The sequence below is a fragment of the Mytilus galloprovincialis genome, chromosome 9, assembly GCF_965363235.1.
Source record: "Mytilus galloprovincialis chromosome 9, xbMytGall1.hap1.1, whole genome shotgun sequence".
Lineage (NCBI taxonomy): Eukaryota > Metazoa > Mollusca > Bivalvia > Mytilida > Mytilidae > Mytilus > Mytilus galloprovincialis.
This window is the reverse complement of record NC_134846.1, coordinates 28,649,416-28,674,383: the sequence shown is the minus strand read 5'-3', so window position 1 is coordinate 28,674,383 and position 24,968 is coordinate 28,649,416. Positions and strand designations below refer to the sequence as shown.

Here is a 24,968-nt window from a genome sequence, read left to right as displayed (position 1 = left end):
CTTGTCATGTTTTTGGAATTTATATATCAAATTTTCGTGATCCTCTAGTTATATCAATCTAAATGCCTAAAAAATTGTTTGCCTATTGGCCCCGTTTTTCTTTAAGTGTTTTCGAGAACAATTATATATATACATTGCAACAAACATACATTGTATGCAATATGACTTTTCAGAAAAAGGGGGAATCATCCCTTTCATAACACATTTTGAGATTGATTAAGAGACTTACACTCGCAATCTAATTGCATTGCTCCCCATTTAGTTGTGTGAAAAAAAACCAGTGCTTATTTGGTTTCAAAAAGGGGGGTCTTCCGAACCTCCCGACCCCCCTGGCTACGGATATGAACCCTTATCTGATATCAGTCTGTTATTACCTCTATTTTATTTCATTGCACTGTTAAGATATTTATGTTGCAAATTAATCAAAAGAAACTAAACAATTTAACTTGTAATACTTTTGTTTGTTAACTTTTAAAAATGTAGGTCTTCTTTTACGTCCGCGTTTTTATCAGTATGGAACGCCAACTATCATCTATTGTCTTTGATGGTATCCATGTAACAAAAGAAACTAAACAATTAAATAATCCATTCCTTTGTTTGTTAACTTTTCAAAAATGTAGGTCTTCTTTCACGTCCGCGTTTTTCGACCAGTATGGAGCGCCAACTACCAACTATTGTCTTTGATGGTAAAATTAATTGCATTTTTTCATTAGATAGAAATGTAATCTATCAATTCATAAATGCACTCCTTACAAAACACAAGTGTCTTGTCCCTCGTCCGCAATATTTCTATGTCTATGGAGCGCCAAAATATCAAATGTTGATTGTAATGTTTATTTCTATTGTTTGCCTCTATTTTAAAAGGGAAAAAAAAACAACAATCAAAACAAACAATTGACCAACGTTCCTGTTGTGTTCACAACATTTAACTGTATTCCTTTATTTTTAACACAGTTAAGCCAAAATATCAATCATTGACGGAACTAATTACCTACTCTTTTGGTCTATTTTACACCCAAATTATGAACGGCCAATTGTTGACTTGCGTTAAAGTCATATGAAACCTGAAACTTAAAAAAAAAGCATATATTTTCTTTAACACAATGGATTGCTTTCATTATTAAATGTATGTACATATACCTTTTCCACAAGAAAATTGTTTAATTTTTCCCATTCAGGAGAAGCTTACTTTTTTAATTGCTTCCTTTCCGGAAGCAATTCGCCGACATATTTTCCGTATTCAAAGTTAGCATGACCCGTCTTGTAAAAATCAGATCCGATGATCGCAATATGCACAGATCCGTCATTGACTCACTACAATAAACTAGTATCTAATTGTACATGTCAACACGTGCTCAAAATCCATGCTTTTTGATGATTGTTTACAAACTGGTGACAATCGTTTAACTTCGTCTTCAAAACACGAACTTAAATTAGTTCTACCTGCCACAACAACTCTGACCGAGTGAAAAAAAATGACGATTCTACGAAATTTATGCGCAAACAATTATAAAATTGTGAACAGAATACTAAGTTTATGATAGATGTATGCAGTGGTTTAATAATTGGATTAACATTATTTTTCACTGGTCACTCGTTTCATATGGCTTTAACGTGGTTTTGGTGTATGTGTCCAAGGGAATGTGTTAATTCTGGGTCATTTTTTGCTAAATAACAAGTGTTATTTAAATTTGTTCTAGAAGGTACTTAAGGATGTTCATAGGGGAAATTTTTAAATCAAGAATTTGGAATTGAAATAGCACTAGTTAAGGAACAACAATAATCTAAATATTTATAGGTGATGGAGCTCCTTTCGAGAAACTTGAGCTTTAAAAAATGGCGGGAAAAGGCTGGCTCGAACTTTAACCGTATTTTTGCATTACTATTATTTGGGTTTAAAGTAGTGTTGTAAACGGTTAACCGGTTAACCGTTTAAACGACCGAATACCCAAAACGCTCCCCGGTTAACAGATTTTTTTTTCAATTTTTATAGAATTGATATACATTTGTATTAAATAGTTATGTTTTCTCTTAAAATTGTCGTCGTGTTAATATATTTGACAGATGAATTGTCCAGTATATTGATTGATATTGTTAATTCAAAAATATAAAATTAATTAGAACTTGTCTCTCCGCTCGTGGCAAGATCATAAAGAAACATAATTAGTATACATGATCCGCAGCACTTATACAATAGACCCGTACGAGTTTGTCAGCAAAGGGTTAAAAGGGGGATATGGTATCCTCGTTTACAACGAGGCCGAACTGAACTATTGCCGGCTGGACAGACTGGATAGCACCTATCCCCTTGACCCGTACGAGTTAGTCAGGAAAGGGTAAGGTGGGTACCCTGGTATATCACTAATTTGAAATGAACTTTTTCCGGCTGGCCAAACTAAGTGATTCTCCACGTGGGTAATGATACCAAAGGTAGAAGTATATGGCAAGCCGTTCTCGTCAAAACTATGTTTAAACCCTTTTTTTCGAAAAAAAATACACACTGAGATTTAAAAACCTAAAATAACACACTGAGAAATCGAAATTACACACTGAGATTTAAAAAAATAAAAAACACACACTGAGAATTCAAAATTACACACTGAGATTTTAAAAAGACACACTGAGATGAAATAAATTGAAAAACACACACTGAGAATTGTTAATTACACACTGAGATTTCAAAAATACACACTGAGATTAATATGCAAATTACTAATGAATATTCATGAGATGAATAATTCAACAGATTAATATCTTGATCTCAAGAACTCTTGTCATTATAATGAAATGCGATTCCTTCAACCAACATTCGTAATAAATTTCAAGAACTAACATCGCTTATATTCATAAGTTAGTTTGTTGCCTATAATTCAGATCATTACTACCAGTAATTAAACATGGGTCCCTTTTCAAAAGTCTTCCAACTGTTTTCCTGATTTCGCTAGTTAATCTTTTATATTTTTGTTACGTTTATATGCTATAATAGACACTTTCTTTGTGAGAGAGTAAAAATTTGGCTGCATTCTTTTGCAGATTGTTCCAATGTTTTCTTATAATTTTAATAAAGTTTTTCACCATTTGGTTATATTTTGTAATAAGAGTAAGTGGGTATTTTTCTTGTTCTTGTATTTCTAAAGTTTTTTTTATAAATAATTTGGAACCAAATCGAAGGACTAACGAGTTATGTCCCCTTGTTGTTTTAAGCTTGTAATAGATTCAGATTAAGTATGCTAATTAGATATGTGCGCATAAAAAGTGCGCACAAATCTCAGTGTGTAATTTTAAATTCTCAGTGTGTAATTTTAAATTCTCAGTGTGTAATTTCAAATTCTCAGTGTGTGTTTTCAGTTTATTTATTCTCAGTGTGTCTTTTTGAAATCTCAGTGTGTAATTTTCAATTCTCAGTGTGTAATTTTCAATTCTCAGTGTGCGTTTTTCATTTTTGTAATCTCAGTGCGTCTTTATGAAATCTCAGTGTGTAAATTTTTAATTCTCAGTGTGTAATTTTCAATTCTCAGTGTGTAATTTTCAATTCTCAGTGTGCGTTTTGAAGTTTTTAAATCTCAGTGTGCTTTGTTGTAATTCTCAGTGTGTAAATTTTTCGAAAAATGGTTTAAACATAGTTTTGACGAGAACGGCTTGCCATAGAAGTACTTATTGCCTTTAAAATGGTTCATAGCACTTATACAATAGACCCGTACGAGTTTGTCAGCAGAGGGTTAAAAGAGGGATATGGTATCCTCGTTTACAACGAAGTCGAACTGACCTATTGCCGGCTGGGCAAACTAAGAGATTCTTCACAACCAATCTAAGTATTTACAGATATGCAAGTGATATAAGAATTATGGATAATTAGCAACGATTGAGCAAAACCCTTTGACTCGTCTTCTATCGATGTGTTCTATCAAAAATAGTTACGTTATAGTAAAAATTTGAGAATGCATTCAACATTCATATTAATCTTGAAATGTCTGACAATTGACATTGCTATTTCTGTCTGTGAAAGTCATAAGAACAAAGTATGATTCGTGGTTACTTCTCTTATTTTCGGGTTCATATCAACTAAGCATAAGTATGGGTTTCGTCTTTTTTTTTCATTTCAAATGTCTAAACACAAATTGTAGGTTTCAACAGTTCAGGCAATCAGCAAACCTAACCAAAAGGAAGAAAAAGTACCCTACATATACATTTATGGTTGTCTGCCTAGACGATCCAGATAGAATGAAAAGTAGTCCTGGACTACTGAAACTTTTAAGTAAAAAATCATTAGGTAAGTTAAAGCTTTTAGATATCATATACTAGTATATTAATTAGAAATGATTGTTATGAAAAATAAGATCTTCTAGAGGACTGCCAGATCATTATTTTGTACGAATAAAAGAATAAGAAGATGTGGTGTAGTTGCCAATGATTCAACTTTCCAATCAAGACCAAATGTCGTTGGTATAAAATTAATCAGTTATATGTCACAGGACGGTCTTCAAACATAGAGCTTGCAAAGAAAAGTCACCTATAAATTGTACAAAAATATTTTCTATAAACAACATCAAAGTAAGTTCAAGGGTGTCATTCGGTTTATCGAGAGAAATTAGCGTGAAAGAATATCTAACGGCGGTCAAGTATTGAGCGACGATTGTTAAAGTTCTGGTGGTCGTGAAAGACATTTAATCGAAAAGACATATAAAAGGTCAATACATATTGTAATAAAATTAATTACACAGACAAATTTACGACAAAATAAAACTGTCTTTCAAAATGGTTCAACATTATACGGAAGCCGATAAGGGCCATTCAAAAAAAAAAATTATGTCGTAATTACAATTATAATTTGCGCTTATCAATAGGGAGGTGGACCGCTTGGCTTGCTTTGGTAATATTGCATCTTAGTCCTCATATATTTTTGCATATTATTCTTCTAACAATTAGCAATGTATATCGTGCTTGACTGGCTATGCAGCCCTTCCACGGCTGATAACATGCTTAACGTCGATGGGATCTATAAAATATATAAGTTTCTCACAGAAGGTAACCAAAGAAGGTAACCAAACATTTTGCGACGATGCAAATATTAAACTTTACAATATAAATAAATATCTTCAACCAATGAATTCAAATACCAAAAGCTATGCAATAAACAAATATATACTTATTTTAAAAGCTTCATGTAAATTATTTAACAATGAAATACATTAAATATGAAATTTGGAGTTTTACCAAGGGAGCTAATAATTAATTAATAACACTGTCTGCCACACAGCATTTCGGGGACTCTCCCTCTGGTATCTTTCGCCCCTCTTTTGCAGCTGACTATGCGTAGGCTTTTCTAATTATTGGGGGCATTATGATGACCTATAGTTATTAATTTCTGTGTCATTTAGTCTCTTGGCAATCACAATACATATTCTTTTATATATATAGCGATGTCGTTATTACGACATAGTTATGTCGTTAAAACGACATAGTGATGTCGTTATTACGACATGTTATGTCGAAATTACGACATAGCGATGTCGTTATAACGACATGTTATGTCGAAATTACGACATAGCGATGTCGTTATAACGACATGTTATGTCGAAATTACGACATGCTATTTCGTAATTACGACATAATTTTTTTTTTGAATGGCCCTTATCGGCTTCCGTAACATTATGATCAGTATTTCAGAATATCCAGTTTTAAAAGTACATAGTTATTACAAAACAACAAAAGGCAGATTGCTTCTCGACATTTCAATGACATAGAAAATGTAGACAAACATGATTTTTTTCACAAATGCGACTAGAAACCTACTTTAATAAAAATAAGGGCATTCTGTTTATATTAATCAAATGGTTCTTATAGTTATTTTGTATAAACATAATATGAAACTTGGTAAATAAAGAACTATTTACACAAAAATGGATTTTTTTGATCGTGAAAGATCATGTACCGCATTTTTGAAGATCATGAAAAGGATCGTGAAAGATCTGATGCTACGAAGACGTTCAAATTTTTCTTCAATTATATCATAGTTAATATTTGTTATTGGTATTGAGAAAAGCTATATAGGTCAACATCCTCAATAGGTTTAAGCTTTTCAAAGTATAAATATTTTCAGAAAATGAAATGTAAAATAGTTGGATGATTGTAGGATGAAGTTTTTTATTGTCATGTAAAGTACTCACTTATCACGAGTTATAGGATATCCACATTTGGTATATTGGATCCTATAAACTACATGTCCGTCAGACAGGATTCACCTGACTCCGAACTTGCCTTATTTCATGGATGAAGATTCATTTTTGTTGTCAAGTCAGTTTCGCGGATTCGTTAAGCTTTAGGATACGTGTCTGTTGTTATAATTGTGAGGTGTACATTTTCGACTTCTGCAAGGTTTCAACTGACATTAAACCCATTGTCATGCAACATTCGGCAATGCTCGTTTTATGTTGTCTAGCCTTTGGATATATACCTGTATGCTATAGCGCCATGGCATTTCGTGTATGGTGTTCATGTCTGTTTGCATGTTTCATAAATGACCATAATGACGTCAATTGTATTTGATATATTGAATGATAGAAAGATGTCTATGTCTGGCTGTCGGTCAGGGTTCATATACTTTTGACCTTATGTTTCGAATTAATTGGCAAGCATAACTTTTATATTTGTCAGTTTCTAAGGCATTGTAAGGATCGGAACACATTTATTTGGTCTACGGGATATTCATAGAGATCTGTATGTCATGGTTCATTTGACCTTGCACTCTTTTTATTAACCATTGACAATCATAATTTAAAAAAAAAAATGTGGTATGATTGCCAAAGAGACAATTATCCACAAGAGACCAAAGTGACACAGACATTAACAACTATAGGTCACCGTACGGCCTTCAACAATGAACAAAGCCCATACCGCATAGTCAGCTATAACAGGCCCCCATAGTGACAATGTAAAACAATTAAAACGAGAAAACTAACGTCCTTATTTGTTTTAAAAAAATGAACAAATACCAAATATGTAACACATAAACAAACAACAACCACTGAATTACAGGCTCCTGACTTTGGACAGGCACATACATTAATAATGCGGCGGGTACCGGTTAGACACGTTATTGGGATCCCAACCCTCCCCCGAGTCTGGGACAGTGATACAACTGTACAACATAAGAACGAACTATAAAATTTAATTGAAAAGGCTTAATTCATCAGATGGGACAAGATCCCTAATGCGCCTTGAAATGAGGAACTCAAAAGTCATGTGTAAACAAAAATTCTCTGTGTAGTGATATTTGACACTTTTCTATGATAAACAAGTGAATGAGCTTAACCATTTGAGTTAATTTAGAAAGTAGGGGAACACAGAATAAATGTGTTAAATCTATGGAGCTATTAAATGTGTTCAAAGTATTAAATTTTCAAAGAACTTTTTGTGTTAAAAATGGGATTATTTACCATGAGGAGCCGCATCACAAAAGGATACTCGGGGTTTGCTAATTTACGGAAAAAGTAATCCCACTTCGTACCCCGAAAATTTAACCACATATGTCAAAATGTCTCAGCTTCGAAACGAGCCATCACACATATCCAAGTTAACGATATGGACTGAGCAACAGAAGAAAACGTTACCATTACGGCCTATGGAAAAACTAATGCGCATCTGTACCCAGATGGACAAAAATACATTAAGCGCATTAAGCGCATTTGACACTTCTAGTAAAACCCTTGATATTATAGACGTTCCATAACATTAACTATCATAAGTAAAGCAGACGAGATATTACAGCATTTGAGATTTGGTATTCTATAGTCTGTAGTATATAGTTAAATCAATCCACATCTGCGTTGTATATACAGAACTTAAGAAAGTACTGTTGCACAAAATGTTGGTTATCGTTCAATCTCAAATTACTCATGAAAGATGCTGTTTTGAGTGTATTTTTTTTGTTTGATGGATATCATTTTGATTTAAACGTTGCATATCCATACTATTGGCTATAAGTCTGCATGAATTGCACTTGACCGATTATCAGAGCTGAATCTTTTAAACTTATCTAGAGATGTTTTAGTTGTTGTTTTTTAACTCTCGAGGTAAAGCGTTGAATAAAAAAAAGCTTTAATGTTCATCCTTATCCAAAATAGTTACAGGCTTCAACCAGTTTCAGGTTTATTAAATGGTAAAAGAAATACTGATTTCTGATTACTAGTAATAAGTCTGGTCACGCATTATCTTTCACGATCAAAATAATGCGTTGCCTGATCTTTCACGATCAAGTTTGATGGATATTCAACAAATTCAAGGTTTTCATATACAAATTAATGCTTTTAAGAGGAGAACATACCTTAATTTTACTGAACTATCAGATACACCAAAGATTACATTTCAAATATATCACGATGAACTGAAACATGACCATTATAGTAACAAAAAGCGTGTTATTTGTAATTAATTGCATATACATGCATTGCGCCTTTTGTGTTTTTTCATAAAGTACTGCATATTTTCTCTTTCTTATTTCACAGTTATGTTGGGGAAGTTAAACCATTTTGACGGACATATCTTTTTATTCGGATTTTTTCCGCGTTTTGAAAATTAAGCAATATTTTTAAAGAATCTGACCTAGAATTCCCATTAAATGTCTTTCACGATCCGTTACCAGATATTTCACGATCGTCGCTCAATACTTGACCGCCGTTATATATTCTTTCATGCTCATTCCTCTCGATAAACCGAATGACACCCGTGGAGTCAATTATAAAGCTTTATTAAACATTTTTTTATGAACACTCCTAGTTTTCCTACGGTAACACCAGCCTAGCAGTCCTGTGTTGACATAAATTATCATTGATATGGTCATATTCATGAATTAACTGTATACAAGCTGTATTTGGCAAAACTTATAGGAATTTTGGTCTTCAAGGCTCTCCAGCTTTGTTCTTTATTTGGCCTATTTAACTTTTTGGATTCAAACGTCACTTCAGCTTTTTGTAGATGAAAAGCGCGTCTCAAAAAATTTAATCCTGGTATCTATGATGAGTTTATAACAAAATTATTATATATGCATGGAGCCGTTTGCTGAGGACTTTTAATAGAACTTGGACGTTTGAAAATAACTCTTAACATCAGAATATCGTTCATCATTTCGCTTATAAACGGATCGTTTCAAAATTTGTCTTTTACATGTTACTCTCCTATACAGGGAAACATACCATCAAAGTAAGAAGGTCGGCCAGAAAACAAACACTAGTCGAAAAAATCACAAAGGTATTCCCGTGCCTTTCTGGGAAGGAATTTGACTTGATGAAGTGTTCCAAGGACGATGGGATGGTCTTTAGAAAGTTGGAAGGTGACACTGTCGAGACCATTCGACACAGGCTAAACAGATCGATGCTTTACATCAGACCAAACACACCTATAGTACTGGTAATCATACGTTAAAACATCACATACTAAGAATTAAAATAGTGTACAAATTATCTTCATATATATGACACTATGGTTATCACAAAGTAACATTCGAATAGGTCCAGTCGTTTACGAGAATAATCACGGACACCAATCATTGGAATGATGATTAAATATAGATGGGTCGTTTGCAAGCAATAGTAGTTGTCCCCATTTCTACGAGTTTTTAACAGAAAGTGCACACACATTCCCAGCTTAACATCATTCTGTAACTTTTAAAAACATTAGGAGATTTAGAAATTTTACATACTGGTTTTTGCTGTTTTCATGACAGCTATTATGGAAATTCAAAACTAGGTTTTGAGTAATTTGAAATTTTGGTATGCTTGCTGTTCTCATGTTCACCATTTTCAAAATTTTAATTACAGGTGTCTCTTTTGTACACGACATCAAAGTATATCCGGGATTGCGTTCTATTAAGAAAGAAAATGCTACTTCAATGGTTTAGAACATTTTTATAGTTTTCCATTGTTGCCATGGTGACGATAGCAATTTTGTTAATTTTTCGAATGCTGGTTAACATTACTATAGAATTTTATCAAGTTCGGAGGACATTGAATAGGTTTATTTTAAAAATTTTGAAATGAAAATTCATAAGTATATACTTTCAGTTAGACGAAGAAGAAGACAGTGAATCTGAGTTAGAAAGATCTCCTTTTGATCAGGTGAATGACATATATGTACACCCTTTTTTTACTAGAAATTCAAACAACGGAGTTCGTAAACACTGCTGACTGTTTGTCACGAATAGTAAAATGAATAAAAAAATAACAGTTAGAAAAGGTTGTTATAATAATGATTTTCTTTCAATCCTTTGTCTTTTTGAAGTTCTTGCTTGTGATTCTTTTACTGATAAATTTGTTTCAACGCATACGTCTAAAACTGTGGTGTTAATCGAAAGCAGAAGTAGGTTTTTACGCTTCTTTTATTTCATACTTATGTACTATAAATGTGACAAAACGGGTCTGACAAAATTCTCAAGGTATGCTGAAACCGATGCTATACACTAAGCGACCATAACCCACTAAACGTAAGCATTGCAAAAATATATATCGTTTCGGACAACCGATGTCCTTCCTCAGAACTCTGTTAAATTGAAGCTATAAATTAAACTAAGCATTCCAATGAAACCATATCATATCTTTATACTTGTTTAGTTCTTTATCAGTCAAACTAGTTTATAATGACCATTATTCTAAATTTCAGGAAATTCCACCACCTCATAGGAGTAGACAGTACCCGCCAGAAAATATAGACACCCAAGCTGATGTACGGTTTTAAGAAGTTGTTATTATTTATCGATCATACCACTGTATATATCACTCTGCTCAGCGCTTCATTTTATTCAATATCATGGCTTTGTGACGTCAAATACGTTGATCCAGCCGTAATAACTTTGACCCGGACATATCAGCGACGTCATAATGTTTGAACCGACGTTTATAACTTTGACCAGAAGTCAATATGCAGAAAACCTTACAATCGAGACATATATATATATATACGAGTCTAAATTGAAAACTACGTTCAAACCTATGATTGCGTTGGATAAAAACCCCATTTTTTATACGTGTGCATGCCAACCAAATTTCGTTGTAGAAGGGTTCGTTGTAGAAAACAGCACAAACAACACTTTCCAAAACACCAAAAAAATGAAAAAGTATATTTAAACAAAACGCATTTGACTAACAGGTCGAACAACTGATGTTCTTTAACCCTGCTGACTGTCATTGGCGATTGCCAAATAAAATTGATCACAAGATGTAACAAAATGGATCTTAATATAAATTCAATACAAAAAAAATTGTTTCTTGACTTTTGGCCACGATGTTGTGTCACAAACATACGGTGTCAATATTTCTTTAGTACACCAGATCCGGATTTCGACAATAAATGTCTCTTCAGTGATGTTAGGAATCGAAACGGTATTTAGAAGACCATATAAAAAGTACCCTCATTTTTAGATAAACTCTTGAATTTAAAGAGTTAATATAGGATGAACGGATCATATACAAAGAAGCCACAAAAAAGCAAAAGAACAGCTTAAGTTTCATCGGTGACAACAAAAATTTCATTGCATAACATTTTGTAAATTCCATAACGATTATGTTTTAGAATCAACAGGAATCAGACAATTCGGGTGCTACAGTTCAAACAGAGGTAATATTTTCATTTGGAAATTTTTTTTACTATTACTTTTAATTATTTTTGTACATCTCATATGTCAAGTTTGGTTGTGTGACAAAACCCATAAGTTAGCTACTTCTAAAAAAAAGGACCAAGTTTTTTCCATTAAACTATTTTCTAAAACAAAGGACGCCATTTGAATTAGTGCACTTTACTGTACATATCCTACAGAACAGTGTTTATTTCAATACGCCACATTAAATATACAAAGGTTCAACTTTATTTATTACACCATTTACGCCGATTACCCTTAGGCCCATTGGTGTTACTCATTCACAAAAAAAAAGAAACTCGAATTTTGCTAGGGAAAACATGTATTGAGTTAAAAATTGACATCAAATTCTCTGAAAATGTAAATTACAGATGAAGTCTCCATTCGCGGGGTCAACAAATACGTTCTAAATTGAATAACTTGTTAATGAGGAACGGAATGTTTGTCTGTTACTTATAAATTAATTTGAACTTAACTATACTTCTGTACATTACCTACAAAGCAGTGTATATGTTATTACGTCATAATAAAAGTAAAAACATAAAAATACTAAACTCCGAGGAAAATTCAAAAAGGAAAATCAAAAATCAAAAGGCAAAATCAAAAGTCCAAACACATAAAACGAATGGATAACAACTGTCATATTCCTGACTTGGTACAGGCATTTTCTTATGTAGAAAATGGTGGATTGAACCTAGTTTTATAGCTAGCTAAACCTCACTTTTATGACAGTCGCATCATATTCCATTAAATTGTCAACGATGAATGAACAAAACAAACATACTCAAAGAGTAAAAATGTCAAAAATAGGGGCACAACAGTCAATAATGTGTTATCATCTTAATATCACTGTAAAAACATCAAACGAACGAAGAAGCACAAAAAGGCATACATCAAATTTAACATACTAATTTTGTTTTTCTAATACAACTGAATTTATGTATGTAAAGTCTTCCCGTAAAGGATAGAAGGTTTTCATGTTTGGTTGTTGTCGCTTTAACATGTTCCCAATTTTCTTTCTCAATTTTAAGTTTCATATTAGTCAAACTGAAAAATGAAAATCATTTTTTGATTGAAGGAAATACCACCACCTCGTAGAAGACGGCGCCAGAGGGAAAACATTGAAATTCAATCTGAGGTACGGTTTTGAGAAGATATTATTATTTTAATATGAATAACTAGATAAACAACATATGTTGAATTTAAACAATGCCACTGTTAAAATATCATTTTTAAAACTGAAAATGCAAATCCCAAATGCAGTCTCCTTTCGCAGCGTCACCAATTAATTCGCAAATTGAATAACTTGTGAAATATGGTAGGTTTCCAAAAAAAAGTTGCTTTCACTATTTCCATCATCGTTAGAAATTAAAACCTAAATCTTAATTTACAATCATTTCTATCTTATCCATCACCATAGTCAATATCAAAATCCTCTATATATGATATAAATATGACATCTTCAAATTGGACACCAATCATTAAGTACATGTTTCCAATTACAAAATCCAAAATGTCATGTCATACTTTTTTAATTCCATAAAATATATCTTATAGAATCAACAAGAATCATCCAATTCAGGGACCACAGTTCAAACAGAGGTAAGATACATATTTTGGGAAATGCTTGTCTGTTACTTATAAATCAATTTGCACTGAACTATACTTCTTTACGTTACCTACAAAGCAGTGTATATGTTATTACGTCATAATAAAGGTTTGGTTGTTGTCGCATTGACATGTTCCCAATTTTCTTTCTCAATTTTAAGTTTCATATTAGTCAAACTGAAAAATGAAAATTACTTTTTGATTGTAGGAAATACCACCACCTCGTAGAAGACGGCGCCAGAGGGAAAACATTGAAATTCAATCTGAGGTACGGTTTTGAGAAGATATTATTATTTGAATATGAATAACTAGATAAACAACATATGTTGAATTTAAACAATGCCACTGTTAAAATATCATTTTTAAAACTGAGAATGCAAATCACAAATGTAGTCTCCATTCGCGGCGTCAACAATTAATTCGCAAATCATTAAGTACATGTTTCCAGTTACAAAATCCAAAATGTCTTGGCATACTATTTCTTAATTCCATAAAATATATGTTATAGAATCAACAAGAATCATCTAATTCAGGGGCCACAGTTCAAACGGAGGTAAGATTCATGTTTTGGGAAATGTTTATCTATTAAGGTGGCACGGTAGTATTTGCATTCCAGAATTAGGTTGCTTTTTTGTGTACCCTTCTTAGGTCAATGTATCAAAACAGTGTGATTGGACAAAAAATACAGCATTAACTGAACATACTTTCCCAAACTGAGGTAGAAAAATATGAAATAATTTAACACACAGATGAACATGAATTTTTTAGAATTTTCTTAAATTTTGTAATCACTGCATTCTGAATAGTAAAATGAAAGCACTTCAGTTAAATGTAAACGGAGAATTGTTTTGCAGTGTTAGAGAGTGGTCAAAATTCTAGAAAGGCTATTATTATCCCATATAGGCCAGGAAATACTACCGTGCGGCTGCCACCCTAATTATCAATAGAATAGACAACTTCTTAGAGTTCTATGCATTTCCGTCAAAACAGTGAACATCATTCTGGTGTTTAGTTGCATCGTCACTTCCATTCTTATGTTGAGCGACTGGTTAGAAAACTATGATGCTATATTGAAAGAATTATTCAGCAAATTGAATTCTCATAATTGAAATCACTGCTGTCTTTAAGGAATTGTCATTAAGTACCTGCAGAACAAATTGTGTATCTAGATAATCCTGCACAATTACGACCATTAAGCTTGATAAACGTTAATAGTGCAGGGAAACAGGTCTGGTAAACGACTTCATAAAGGCTGGCATAATTGACGAGTTTTTTTTCCGGTGACGGACGAAATCGAAAGTGGTTTATTGCACTTTACTGCACATTATCTACAAATGTTTTCAAATTTTTAGTTGTTTTTGCTCTCTTAATTCTTCAATCTGAGCGTCACTGCAGAGTCTTATGTGGGCGAAACGCTCGCCTGGCGAATCAAATTATAAACTATCAATTTGTGATTTTTATTCACAAAAAAGAACATAAAATCGGTTACCTATAAAGAAGATAATGTGAATACCAGCTTTGCCAGTGCTGTATAACTAGTGACGGTCGTTAAAAACTACAATTTGTTGTAATGTAAATAAATGACATCATATTATCTCTTGATAGATGATAAGATGTATATCAGTTTGACGGTATAATGACAATTATTTTTGATTTTAGGAAATTCCACCACCCCATAGAAGTAGACGGCGTCAGAGAGATATCGTAGGAACCCAGTCTGATGTACGCTTTTAAGAAGTAAAATCACAAAAATACTGAACTTAGAGGAAAATCAATTTGGAAAGTCCATAATAAAAGATCTTTTTACTCGAATATGAATAACTAGATTAGCAAAACATATTGAATTTTACATACTATACATATGATTTCAAAAGTAAAAAAAAATACACACACAGAAACGGAAGAAGCATCAGACAAAACACCACGAGAATAACAAATAAAACTGAAAATGAAAATTGTTGGTGCGACTCTGATGAACACAATTTAAATTATCACAAATATTCAAATATGGTATTTATTTATACATCATGCAAACGTAGATTTTTTTAGTGATAATTCAAATTTTAATCAGATTGATAAATGTCCACTTCAGACAAATTTGGGTTCACAAAGAAGAAGGCGAAGACAGATGCTGTCATTACCATCACCTAGGGTAATTGACTTAAACTATATGATCTGAAAATTAACAATTAAACACAAAGTAGGTTGATGACTATACATTCCTTTCAAGCACTTTCCGACATAAACCGATTTCTTTACAAAACGAAACAAACGTTCCCCGGTTGGTGATATGTAAGTGTAATTGACTAAATAGTAACTTCGCTTTAAGGTTAATGTATAAGATGTATCCTGTTACAGTAAATAACCAATTGGCGCCAAACATAAACGAATGCTTGTGTATCACTTTTACAATTAATCTGTATAATTAATAATCAAAATGTAACGACATTAACCTGTAAAAGAATAGGGGCGTGAAATAACAGTCAAAATCTCAATCGAAAATAAACTGACAACGCCATGGTTAAAATGAAAAAGACAAACAGACAAATAATAATACACAAGAAACAACATAGAAAACAAAAGACTGAGCAACACTACCCCCCCCCCCCCTACGGATAATCACAGGTGCTCTGGAAGGATACGCAGATCTGCTGCACATGTGGCACCCGTCGTGTTGCTCATGCTATTACAAATCCGGGAAATAGTTTTATTCTGTAGGTCATATTCAGGAAAACAGAAAGGGATTGTATTAACGACATAAGAAACATATTCGATATCATTTGTTAAACCATTCCTCCATAACGATCAACCTACCTCGTAATGGCGTCCGTAAAATATACGAAGGCATGATTTCAACTTTGCCATTTGGAACTCTTGGTTGAATAGCTTCCTTGTGGACAGCAACCCTTTATCTAGAAATACTCCTAGGAAATACAAGCGCGCGAATATCGCACCAATTAGAGATATATACTCCGTATGCAAGCACTGCTGTAAGTTTATATGCACACACAAAATATAGGTTAATGTTTAGCTAAATAAATGCACATTTTGTAGGGGTTTATAAACCATTCGAACAAATTAATGTAATAGTAATTAGTAATATACATGTATCTCTTATTTCTGATTTTCTATAGAGATCAGATAGAACCGTCAGACCAAGGAGGGTTGCTGCTGTTGAAGCTATGAATTTTATACATGCTGTGGTAATTATACAGTTATTAATTATGTGTATTGGGTGGGGCTTGTTGATTTATAATTGATGTGTGTATGCGTTTGTGTATTAAATTTATCATGACTCTAATTACATGATTATTTGAACGAGTAACGACAATTTCTAACAATTCCTTTTTTTTTTTAGACTTCAAGAACCACACGAAACAATAGTGAAGCGACGACGAACACAGAAATAGAAAGTGTAAGTAATTAGAATATTGACAATATGGTTTTATTGCTGACTATGCGGTATGGGCTTTACGGTGACCTATAGTTGTTAATGTCTGAATCATTTTGGTCTTTTGTGGATAGTTGTCTCATTGGCAATCATAACACATCTTCTTTTTTATATTATGAGGAGATTAATTTAAATAGTAAATGATAAATATGTTATATATGATGTAAACACACTCTGCTCTATAGTATGTTTCTGAAACACTTTTTTAACGTAATAGTAAAGTTGTCATGTATTCATCGTATAATGCACTTTGTTTTATTTATTAAATAGTTAAGCAACCCACCACAATCAGCAGAGACGCTAGATACAGCAGTAAATAACAATGATGTATGTATTAGGTATTATATGTCTCAATCTTATACCCTATGAAATAAACTGAATGATGCAAAGAAATAGACTCACAGCTTATCTGCACTTTGAAAAACATGGTATTTGATAACTTTTTAGACGTAATTATATATATAATTATTTCTGTGATTGTATCTTGAATTAATTTGTAAGATCCTTTATTATAAATAATTCAGCTATATTCAGAGAGATCTACATGGCTACATTTCGATTTATTACAGGATTCTAGCCCAGCTAGCCATGAAACAATAATTATTGAGAATAACGTATGTATTTTATAGAGAGTTTAGAATTACCATTTTTGGTTAATTGTTAGCCGAATCCTTCATCTTTTTTCACTGTTTTAATATTTCATGTAATATTGTTATATATTGTTATCTGAATTTGCGAAAGGGTAAATTAATACACTTTTTGTCTATTCCAATTGAGTAAGTTAGGGAAGGGTCATATTTGACTCAAATAATAAATTTCACACTTGTTTATATTTGTGTAAAAGTTTTATTCTTAAGCGTTGAATTTTAAATTCTAGTTTCAACCAAATTTAAGATCATGAAGCATAAAGAACAGCCATTGACAACCTAAATATTCAAGTTAGATGTCGAAGTATGCGCTTAGTGTTTTAAGGGGACCGTTTAACGTCCTATCGATCTTTCTCTCTTTTCTTTGAGCTTGGTTAAATTATTTGTCGTCATACTATATTACTCTATGTTGGATAGATAACTTTGTTTTAACCTATAGTTAGAAGAAAACTTGTACGATGTCATTGAGGTCTCCGAAAATGAAGAAGAAGAAGAAGTACGAAGGGGTTTGCAAAACAACAATTTTTATACTGATGGAATGGTCAGGTAAGGTTATATCCCTAGTGGTATGGTGTTTAAAATATCCATCTTTTTAAACGTCTCCGATTAAATATGCAGGTTGACACTGGAACGTCATTGCTAATGCAGTTTAGTTTAGTTTTTCTTGATTAACAACATATTTGTTACGTTTGGAGGACGTTTTTTTCAACAGACTGACGGCATCCCAATGGGAACAAACTGTGCCCCTCTACTTGCTGACTTGTTTCTTTATTATTATGAGGCTGACTTCATGCAGGAACTTCTTAGGAAAAAAGATAAGAAAAGAGGGACCAAAGATACCAAAGTGACAGTCAAACTCGTAGTTAGCTATATCCCTTAACTCTACTTTCCGCTATATAGATGACGTTCTTTCACTAAACAATTCAAAATTTAGTGACTATGTGGATCGCATCTATCCCATCGAATTGGAGATAAAGGATACTACAGATACAGTTAAGTCGGCTTCATATCTTGACTTACATCTAGAAATTGACAATGAGGGTCGGTTGAAGACAAAACTTTACGACAAAAGAGATGATTTCAGCTTTCCAATTGTGAACTTTCCATTTCTAAGTAGCAACATTCCAGCAGCACTTGCATACGGGGTATATATCTCCCAATTGATACGATATTCCCGTGCTCGCATTTCCTATCATGATTTTCTTGATAGAGGGTTACTGCTCACAAGGAAGCTATTAAACCAAGAGTTCCAAATGGTGAAGTTGAAATCATCCCTTCGTAAATTTTACGGACGCCATCACGAGTTGGTTGACCGTTATGGAATAACCGTTTCACAAATGATATCGGATATGTTCCTTACGTCGTAACTACAATCCCCTTCCCTTTCATGAATTTGACCTACCGAATTAGACTATTTACCGGATTTGTAATCACATAAGCAACACGACAGGTGCCGCATGTGAAGCAGGATCTGCTTACCCTTCCGGAGCACCTGAGATCACCCCTAGTTTTTGGTGGGGTTCGTGTTGTTTATTCTTTAGTTTTCTATGTTGTGTCATGTGTACTTTTATTTTCTGTTTGTCTTTTTCATTTTTAGCCATGGCGTTGTCAGTTTGTTTTAGATTTACGAGTTTGACTGTCCCTTTGGTATCTTTCGTCCATCTTTTAGCTAACGTACCCTCTAATATCGTATATCTTTGGGCAAATATAAATGATACTTTTCAAAAAGCATATAATGCTATGGCAAACGAAAATATATATAACGTATGACAAACGAAAGACAGCAGAGAACAGTAATTACCGAATATGCAATAATATTATGACATTATGACAGATGTATTTTGCGGATTTGCCGAGTATCACCGGAACGCCATGCGATAACGTTTTAGAAAAGCATGTGATAACAATCGAAGCATGCGATAATATAGTGTTATTAACTGGCTGTTTCTGTATTGGCACTGGTAAAGATTCAAGGTTTGCTGTATTGGCCTCGAGACCCGTAGGGTCGAGGGCCAATACAGCTGACCGAGAATCTATACCAGTGCCAATACAGAAACAGCCAGTCCATAACACTTTTATTAAATGATTATAAGAGAATTAAAAACCGGAAGTGAACGTCCCGTATTAGCCCATGGGCCAATACAGCTTTTTTCCCGCTTTTTTTCTGTATTGGCCCTGTTTTTTCTGTTTCAAAACTTTAAGACGTTACAAAACATTGCACATCATTTAACCTGTTTATTTTATGACTTTAATTGAAAAAATATTATACAAATGTTTTTATGCATAACGATACTTCCAAAGTTAAGTAAGAAAATTGAAATATTTACAGATTATTACATGGCATTTTCCATATTGGCCCTGGTATCAGCCCTAGACTTCCATGGGTCGTGGGCTGATACAACGGACCATATGAAAAATGACATGCTATAATCTAGCAAGAGGAAAAAAAGATATCATATACCAAATTATGTTTGATATTTTAAACAAAAGTTCAAAAAAACATTTAACGAAAAAAATTTAAATAAATATATCACTGTGAGTTAACAAAGTTCGTATCACAGTGAGTAAACAAAGTTTTGTAAATATATATTAATATCAGAATTGTAAATATTAGAGGGCCAATAAATGTTGATGAAGAATACAACATATCGCTTCTATTATTTGGAAATATATTCCACTCGAACGTTCGATGTCATGAAACAAACACTTTTCCATTGTGGCGTTATTTATTTTCTGAATTCTTTATGACGTCAAAATTTTACGGGAAATTTTCTGATTTACACTGTTGATTTTTTACATTTTTTCTACTACAGCAGATTCGTATTTTTTTTTAATTTCTTTTCATTGTGCTCTCATTTTTCATTCTTGTACAAATTTATATACATCATCATTTGATCTGCGAGAAACCTCTCCTGATCGTCTAGAGTTCCTTCCGATAACAACTTGTTTAAACATATTTTTTGATTGACAGCTTACGGAAATTTAACTCGGGGGCTCGATATGGGTTTTGAGGGCTGATAATCAACCTTGACTTACTGCTATTAGTGGCCATGCACGAACATATTATCAGTACAAAATATGTGATAAACTTTACATATCAGGCCGCTAATCACCATTTCGAAAAATATGGAGTTTACGTTGATTTAATGTTATCATACAGTGAAAACATATGTTATATAGTCTAAGTATATGAAAATAACTATATGTACATAATATGTTGGATTTCAAGATACTCATGATGAATCTTGATCCTGTAACCATCTGTTACTTAGGTTTCTTCCAATTTCAAATCTGGCTTTACTGTTTTACGATCTTATATAAGTTGTTGGAATATTACGCGGGTTGAATAGGGTTACCATATACCGTGAAAGAAAAATGAAACTCATGACACCTGAAGATGGAATACCCAAGTTGTGTGTTATAAATACTATCATACAACAAAACAAAACAAACTTTCTTTTTCTACACATTTATTTTTTGTGGTCACCATTGGTTTTCTATACGTTCATTGTTTCTTGGAGTATTCCGGGAGTTATTCGTCAATGATTTTACTGACTATCTGTTCATTCGGTTTTTTAATTCTTTCTGCCAATACAGAAATATGGATAAATATTTTAGGCTTACATTCGATGTGAATTATATATATGATACCTTTCCAGGGCCACAAGTACCAGTGGAGACTTGAAGTCGTGTCTAAAGGAGTTAAGGGAGCAATTTCAAGATAATTGCACATCTGTTCAAAGAATTATTGTATTCCGCAAGAGTTTTTTGGACAGCATATTTTTTGCATTGTCTAAAACGACATTTAACCAGAATGCAGAACTGTATGTTAAATTTAGTGGAGAGATGGGAGACGACCAAGGGGGACCGAGAAGAGAATTCTTCAGGTAATCAAGGTCAATGTTTTATTCGTGGCGGTTTACTTTAAACTGGCTTTAAAATTCAAACCTATGTTATTCGTGTATAGCATAAATAATCATGATATCCAACAGAAAATATTATTTTCTGTTTTATAATAATATTTTCTGTTTTCCGTGACATAAATATGAATTAATGCATTAATATTTGTACGTAATATGTAAATAATTGCAGTTGAAATTATTCCTTATTCATGTAAGTATTTTTTTTGTAATTTAAAATAAAAATACACAACTAGTTCAGAATATTGAGTGATGTCGTCGCTGGTTTATCTTCATGACTTGTAATGTATCTTTTAGAAATACCATTCTATTCACTGAAAAATGTGACACGCATAGTAAAACCTAGTTTAATGTTTTAGAACACAATTTCTACTTTGAAATATATATTACAAAGAAGAATAAGGCTGATTGGCCTTATTTGGTCAATGTATATTGGTGAACGTGCTCTTGGTTTTTTGACTGTTAGTTTGTAGACTTCAAGATCATAGTTGTGATGTTCCACTTATTTTAACATGACCGTTTCATCCTCCACTTTCTCCGGGTTTTTTTTGTGATTTCATATAAATTTTTTTTCTTGTTCAGAACTGTTTCAATGTTCAAATATACTTTTGAAATTTATTGCAGGATTCTCATGAAAGAGTTGCAGGAATCAGAGCTGTTTGAAGGACAATCCTTACAAAAATTATTTTCTCACAATATAGAAGCCCTTGAGAGAAAAAAATACAAAATGGCAGGACAACTTGTTGCCATGTCCTTGGTACAGGGTGGGCCAGGCCTACACTGCTTACACGTAAACCTGTACAATATGATGTTTTCGATAGACGACAATAATGAAATATTTGAAATACAGTGTTTGCCTGATTTGGAGATTGTCAACATTTTGTTAGAGGTGTGATTTTATTTTACTCAAATTTTAATTAATTTTTTTTGCATGCATTCCGCTAAACACACGAAAAAGAACGTAACAACATCACTAGAGAAATACCAAATAGAGTATTATTACCAATTTTGAATACCACAAGTAATGGAGTTTGTAATCTAGATTTGTTTTTTCTCTGTCAATTTATGAATTTCGAACAGTGGTATACTACTGTTGCCTTTCTATATATTGAAAAGACCAGACCAGTTTATAAAGAAAAGACCAGACCCGTTATGTGCACAGCTGTGTCAATTGTGGATCCTTTCTATCTTCTTTATAACATCTAATTAACAGTAAATTATATTTACAGCGTTGTTTATTTTATTAATGATGTGTGTGGGTGGTTTTTTTTTACTTGATTGAGTTTCTAACACTCTGCTATAGAATATTTTGTTCATGTCCATTTTGTTTCAGCTGAAGAGTGTGGAAGATTTCCAAGCCAAAGACTTGTTTCTTTCCAAACATGGAGATTGGTTGGTTGACCAAGGAATATCCAATGCTTGGAGCTTCAAACTAAACGATAAAGATGCATTGATACGTCAACTTATCAAACAGCTCATTTATTATAGGTATTACTATTACTACTAACTACTACCAATTAAATAGATAAATTGATAGATCATTAACCCTTAATTAGAATAGTGGTAAAATGTTACAATATAATTCCAAAGATACAAAGTGGCAAAAAGAATGGGAACTGTAATGAATTGAACATTAACTACGATAGTATTTTAAATACAAAGCATAGTATTTTTCGTTAAATCTTATCATAAGTTTTCTTCTTTCGTCGACGATCTTCAAATCGTAGTTTCCATGGTTATAGTGTTATTTAACTGAAATGGACATTGGTCAATGTTTAAACACGGCACTGTGCGTCAATAAAGAGTTCATGTTACACAATGAACTTATAGTAATATGAACCAAAAGAACCAAACAAGAATACGTCAACGCAACGTAACACTTGGTGTACGGTCAATTCCCTCCAGTATGGTAAGCGTCTTCTATCTAAGTTTGCATATAAAATACATCTTTTTGATTAAATACGTCTTCTTGTTGAAAAAAACCTATTTTTCATCAATATTAAATTGCTTTAAATCAAAACCACAATTGTAAATGTGTATGCAGAAATAAATAATCATAAATAGGGTCAGAAATACAATATAAGAAACCTTTTTAAAGGGTTGTTTGCTGGGTTTCGGTTTATTATTTTGCCATTTGATAAGGAACTTCCCGTTTTCAATTTTCTTCTGAGTTCAGTATTTTTGTAGTTTAACTTTGTTCAACAAAGTGACAAAACGTATCGAACAACAGAATTCTGTTAGGATTTGGATAATTATATTTACAATAACATTGTTATAGTTGTTTTCTTTTTATCATTAGGTGCTTAGCAGAAGCAAGTTCGTTTTTAGAGGGCTTAAGGTCGGTTCATGGAGTTTTTGAATGTATAAGTAAACACCCTCTTGCTTTCAAGGCATTATTTTGTGGAGAATGCCCACAAACGACATTGCAGTCATTGTCAGAAATATGCAGTGTGAACTGGAGTGATGATGGCACCAACTACAAATATTGTGAGGAAGTTACAATCTATGCTTGGGAATTGTTTTTACAAGCAGTTGAAGGTAATATTTTGTTGTTGTTGTTCGGGAGGGGGGCCTGGCAGATATATTTTCGATTGAAGTTTTAAATTGGTATGCATTGTTTACACTTCGTCTTTTATAGAACACTGATGTATATAAACACAGTTTAAAAAAGAATTTAATCATAAGGGAAAAAGATCACTCTTTGGATGTTTGATTCTATACAATTCTATGTCAATCATATTCCTGATTCTAGTACAGGTGCAAACAATTGCAGCAGGCTCATTCGTTAAAACAGGTAAAAACGATCTGAATCAATAGTGTAATATCACAACATAGAAAGACACACTATAAAAAACGTATTCAAATCAATATAAGTAGATTCATACAGTGAAACTAATAATGTGTCTTTAATTTATTTTAAGCTATTATAAATAAGGATTATAACTGTATTTCGGTCAACTTTTATACCACCGAGCCTCCTAAATACCATGTTGATGACACCTAATCAGAATTTTTTCATGAATAATGTATTTCTCATATATGCCCATACGCATTTCAGATAAAGAAATCGATGTTACATTTGGAGATATATTGGTATTCATCACTGGCGCTGAATATATACCACCACTAGGGTTTGATAAAAAAATAGAAATTGATTTTTTTTCACCTGTAGAAGGAGAGACCAGATTTCCATTTGCCTCTACATGCGGGATAACCATTTCTTTACCAAGAAACATCAGTCACCCGGATCTCAGCAATTTGTTGGTCAGAGCCATTAAAGACTCTCGAGGATTTCATAAAATATAACAAAATTGTGAACCAAGTTGTTAAATTTAAGCTGACTTTTATTTAGCATACACGTATACGCACTGATCACCTTAATAAAAGATTCATCTGTTATTAGCCTTTGTAAGCCTTTCTATGCACCGCCTTGTCTAGATTTTGTATACTGTTAGATTTTCAGATTTTCAACTTGGTCTCTGAAAGTAAATATGAAAAAGAAGATGTGGTATTATTACCAATGAGGCAACTCCATAAGAGACAAAATGACACAGAAAGTAACTGCTATATACATATAGGCCACTGAACTGCTTCAAAATGAGCAAGTCCCATACCGAATGGTCCGCTATAATAGGCCCCGAAATCACAAAACTAATGTAAATCAGTTTGAACGAGAAAACTAACGGCCTCATTAATGATAATAACTGAAATTAAAA

General features: G+C 32.8%; 2 protein-coding genes and 1 long non-coding RNA gene across 3 annotated transcripts; all 3 read left to right on the top strand.

Annotated features, from left to right (window-relative positions):
- The first annotated feature begins 9,210 nt into the window (after nucleotides 1-9,210).
- Nucleotides 9,211-13,270, top strand: LOC143046523 (uncharacterized). Its single transcript, XM_076219678.1, has 6 exons — nucleotides 9,211-9,405; nucleotides 10,059-10,112; nucleotides 10,654-10,716; nucleotides 11,563-11,607; nucleotides 12,705-12,764; nucleotides 13,184-13,270. The coding sequence occupies exons 1-6, from the start codon at nucleotides 9,283-9,285 to the stop codon at nucleotides 13,268-13,270; spliced, it is 432 nt and encodes a 143-aa protein (XP_076075793.1). The 5' UTR covers nucleotides 9,211-9,282.
- Nucleotides 13,271-16,595: 3,325 nt separating this feature from the next.
- Nucleotides 16,596-17,879, top strand: LOC143044745 (uncharacterized). The gene is made up of 4 exons (XR_012968765.1): nucleotides 16,596-16,649; nucleotides 16,956-17,012; nucleotides 17,255-17,299; nucleotides 17,772-17,879. It is a non-coding gene; the product is annotated as an uncharacterized LOC143044745 (long non-coding RNA).
- A 3,050-nt stretch (nucleotides 17,880-20,929) lies between these two features.
- Nucleotides 20,930-24,633, top strand: LOC143044743 (G2/M phase-specific E3 ubiquitin-protein ligase-like). Its single transcript, XM_076216871.1, has 5 exons — nucleotides 20,930-21,219; nucleotides 21,877-22,141; nucleotides 22,586-22,740; nucleotides 23,552-23,790; nucleotides 24,311-24,633. Exons 1-5 carry the CDS (start codon nucleotides 21,179-21,181, stop codon nucleotides 24,556-24,558), a joined length of 948 nt encoding a protein of 315 aa, XP_076072986.1. The 5' UTR covers nucleotides 20,930-21,178; the 3' UTR covers nucleotides 24,559-24,633.
- Nucleotides 24,634-24,968: the final 335 nt, after the last annotated feature.

Bases quoted from the DNA above. Each gene is read 5' to 3' on its own strand.
- LOC143046523 (XM_076219678.1), top strand. From the start codon at position 9,283: ATGAAGTGTTCCAAGGACGATGGGATGGTCTTTAGAAAGTTGGAAGGT. The intron at 10,717-11,562 runs GTACGGTTTTAA...ATTATGTTTTAG, and splicing joins ATATAGACACCCAAGCTGAT to AATCAACAGGAATCAGACAA. The intron at 11,608-12,704 runs GTAATATTTTCA...TTTTGATTGAAG, and splicing joins GTGCTACAGTTCAAACAGAG to GAAATACCACCACCTCGTAG.
- LOC143044743 (XM_076216871.1), top strand. From the start codon at position 21,179: ATGGGAGACGACCAAGGGGGACCGAGAAGAGAATTCTTCAG. The intron at 21,220-21,876 runs GTAATCAAGGTC...AATTTATTGCAG, and splicing joins CCGAGAAGAGAATTCTTCAG to GATTCTCATGAAAGAGTTGC. The intron at 22,142-22,585 runs GTGTGATTTTAT...ATTTTGTTTCAG, and splicing joins TTGTCAACATTTTGTTAGAG to CTGAAGAGTGTGGAAGATTT.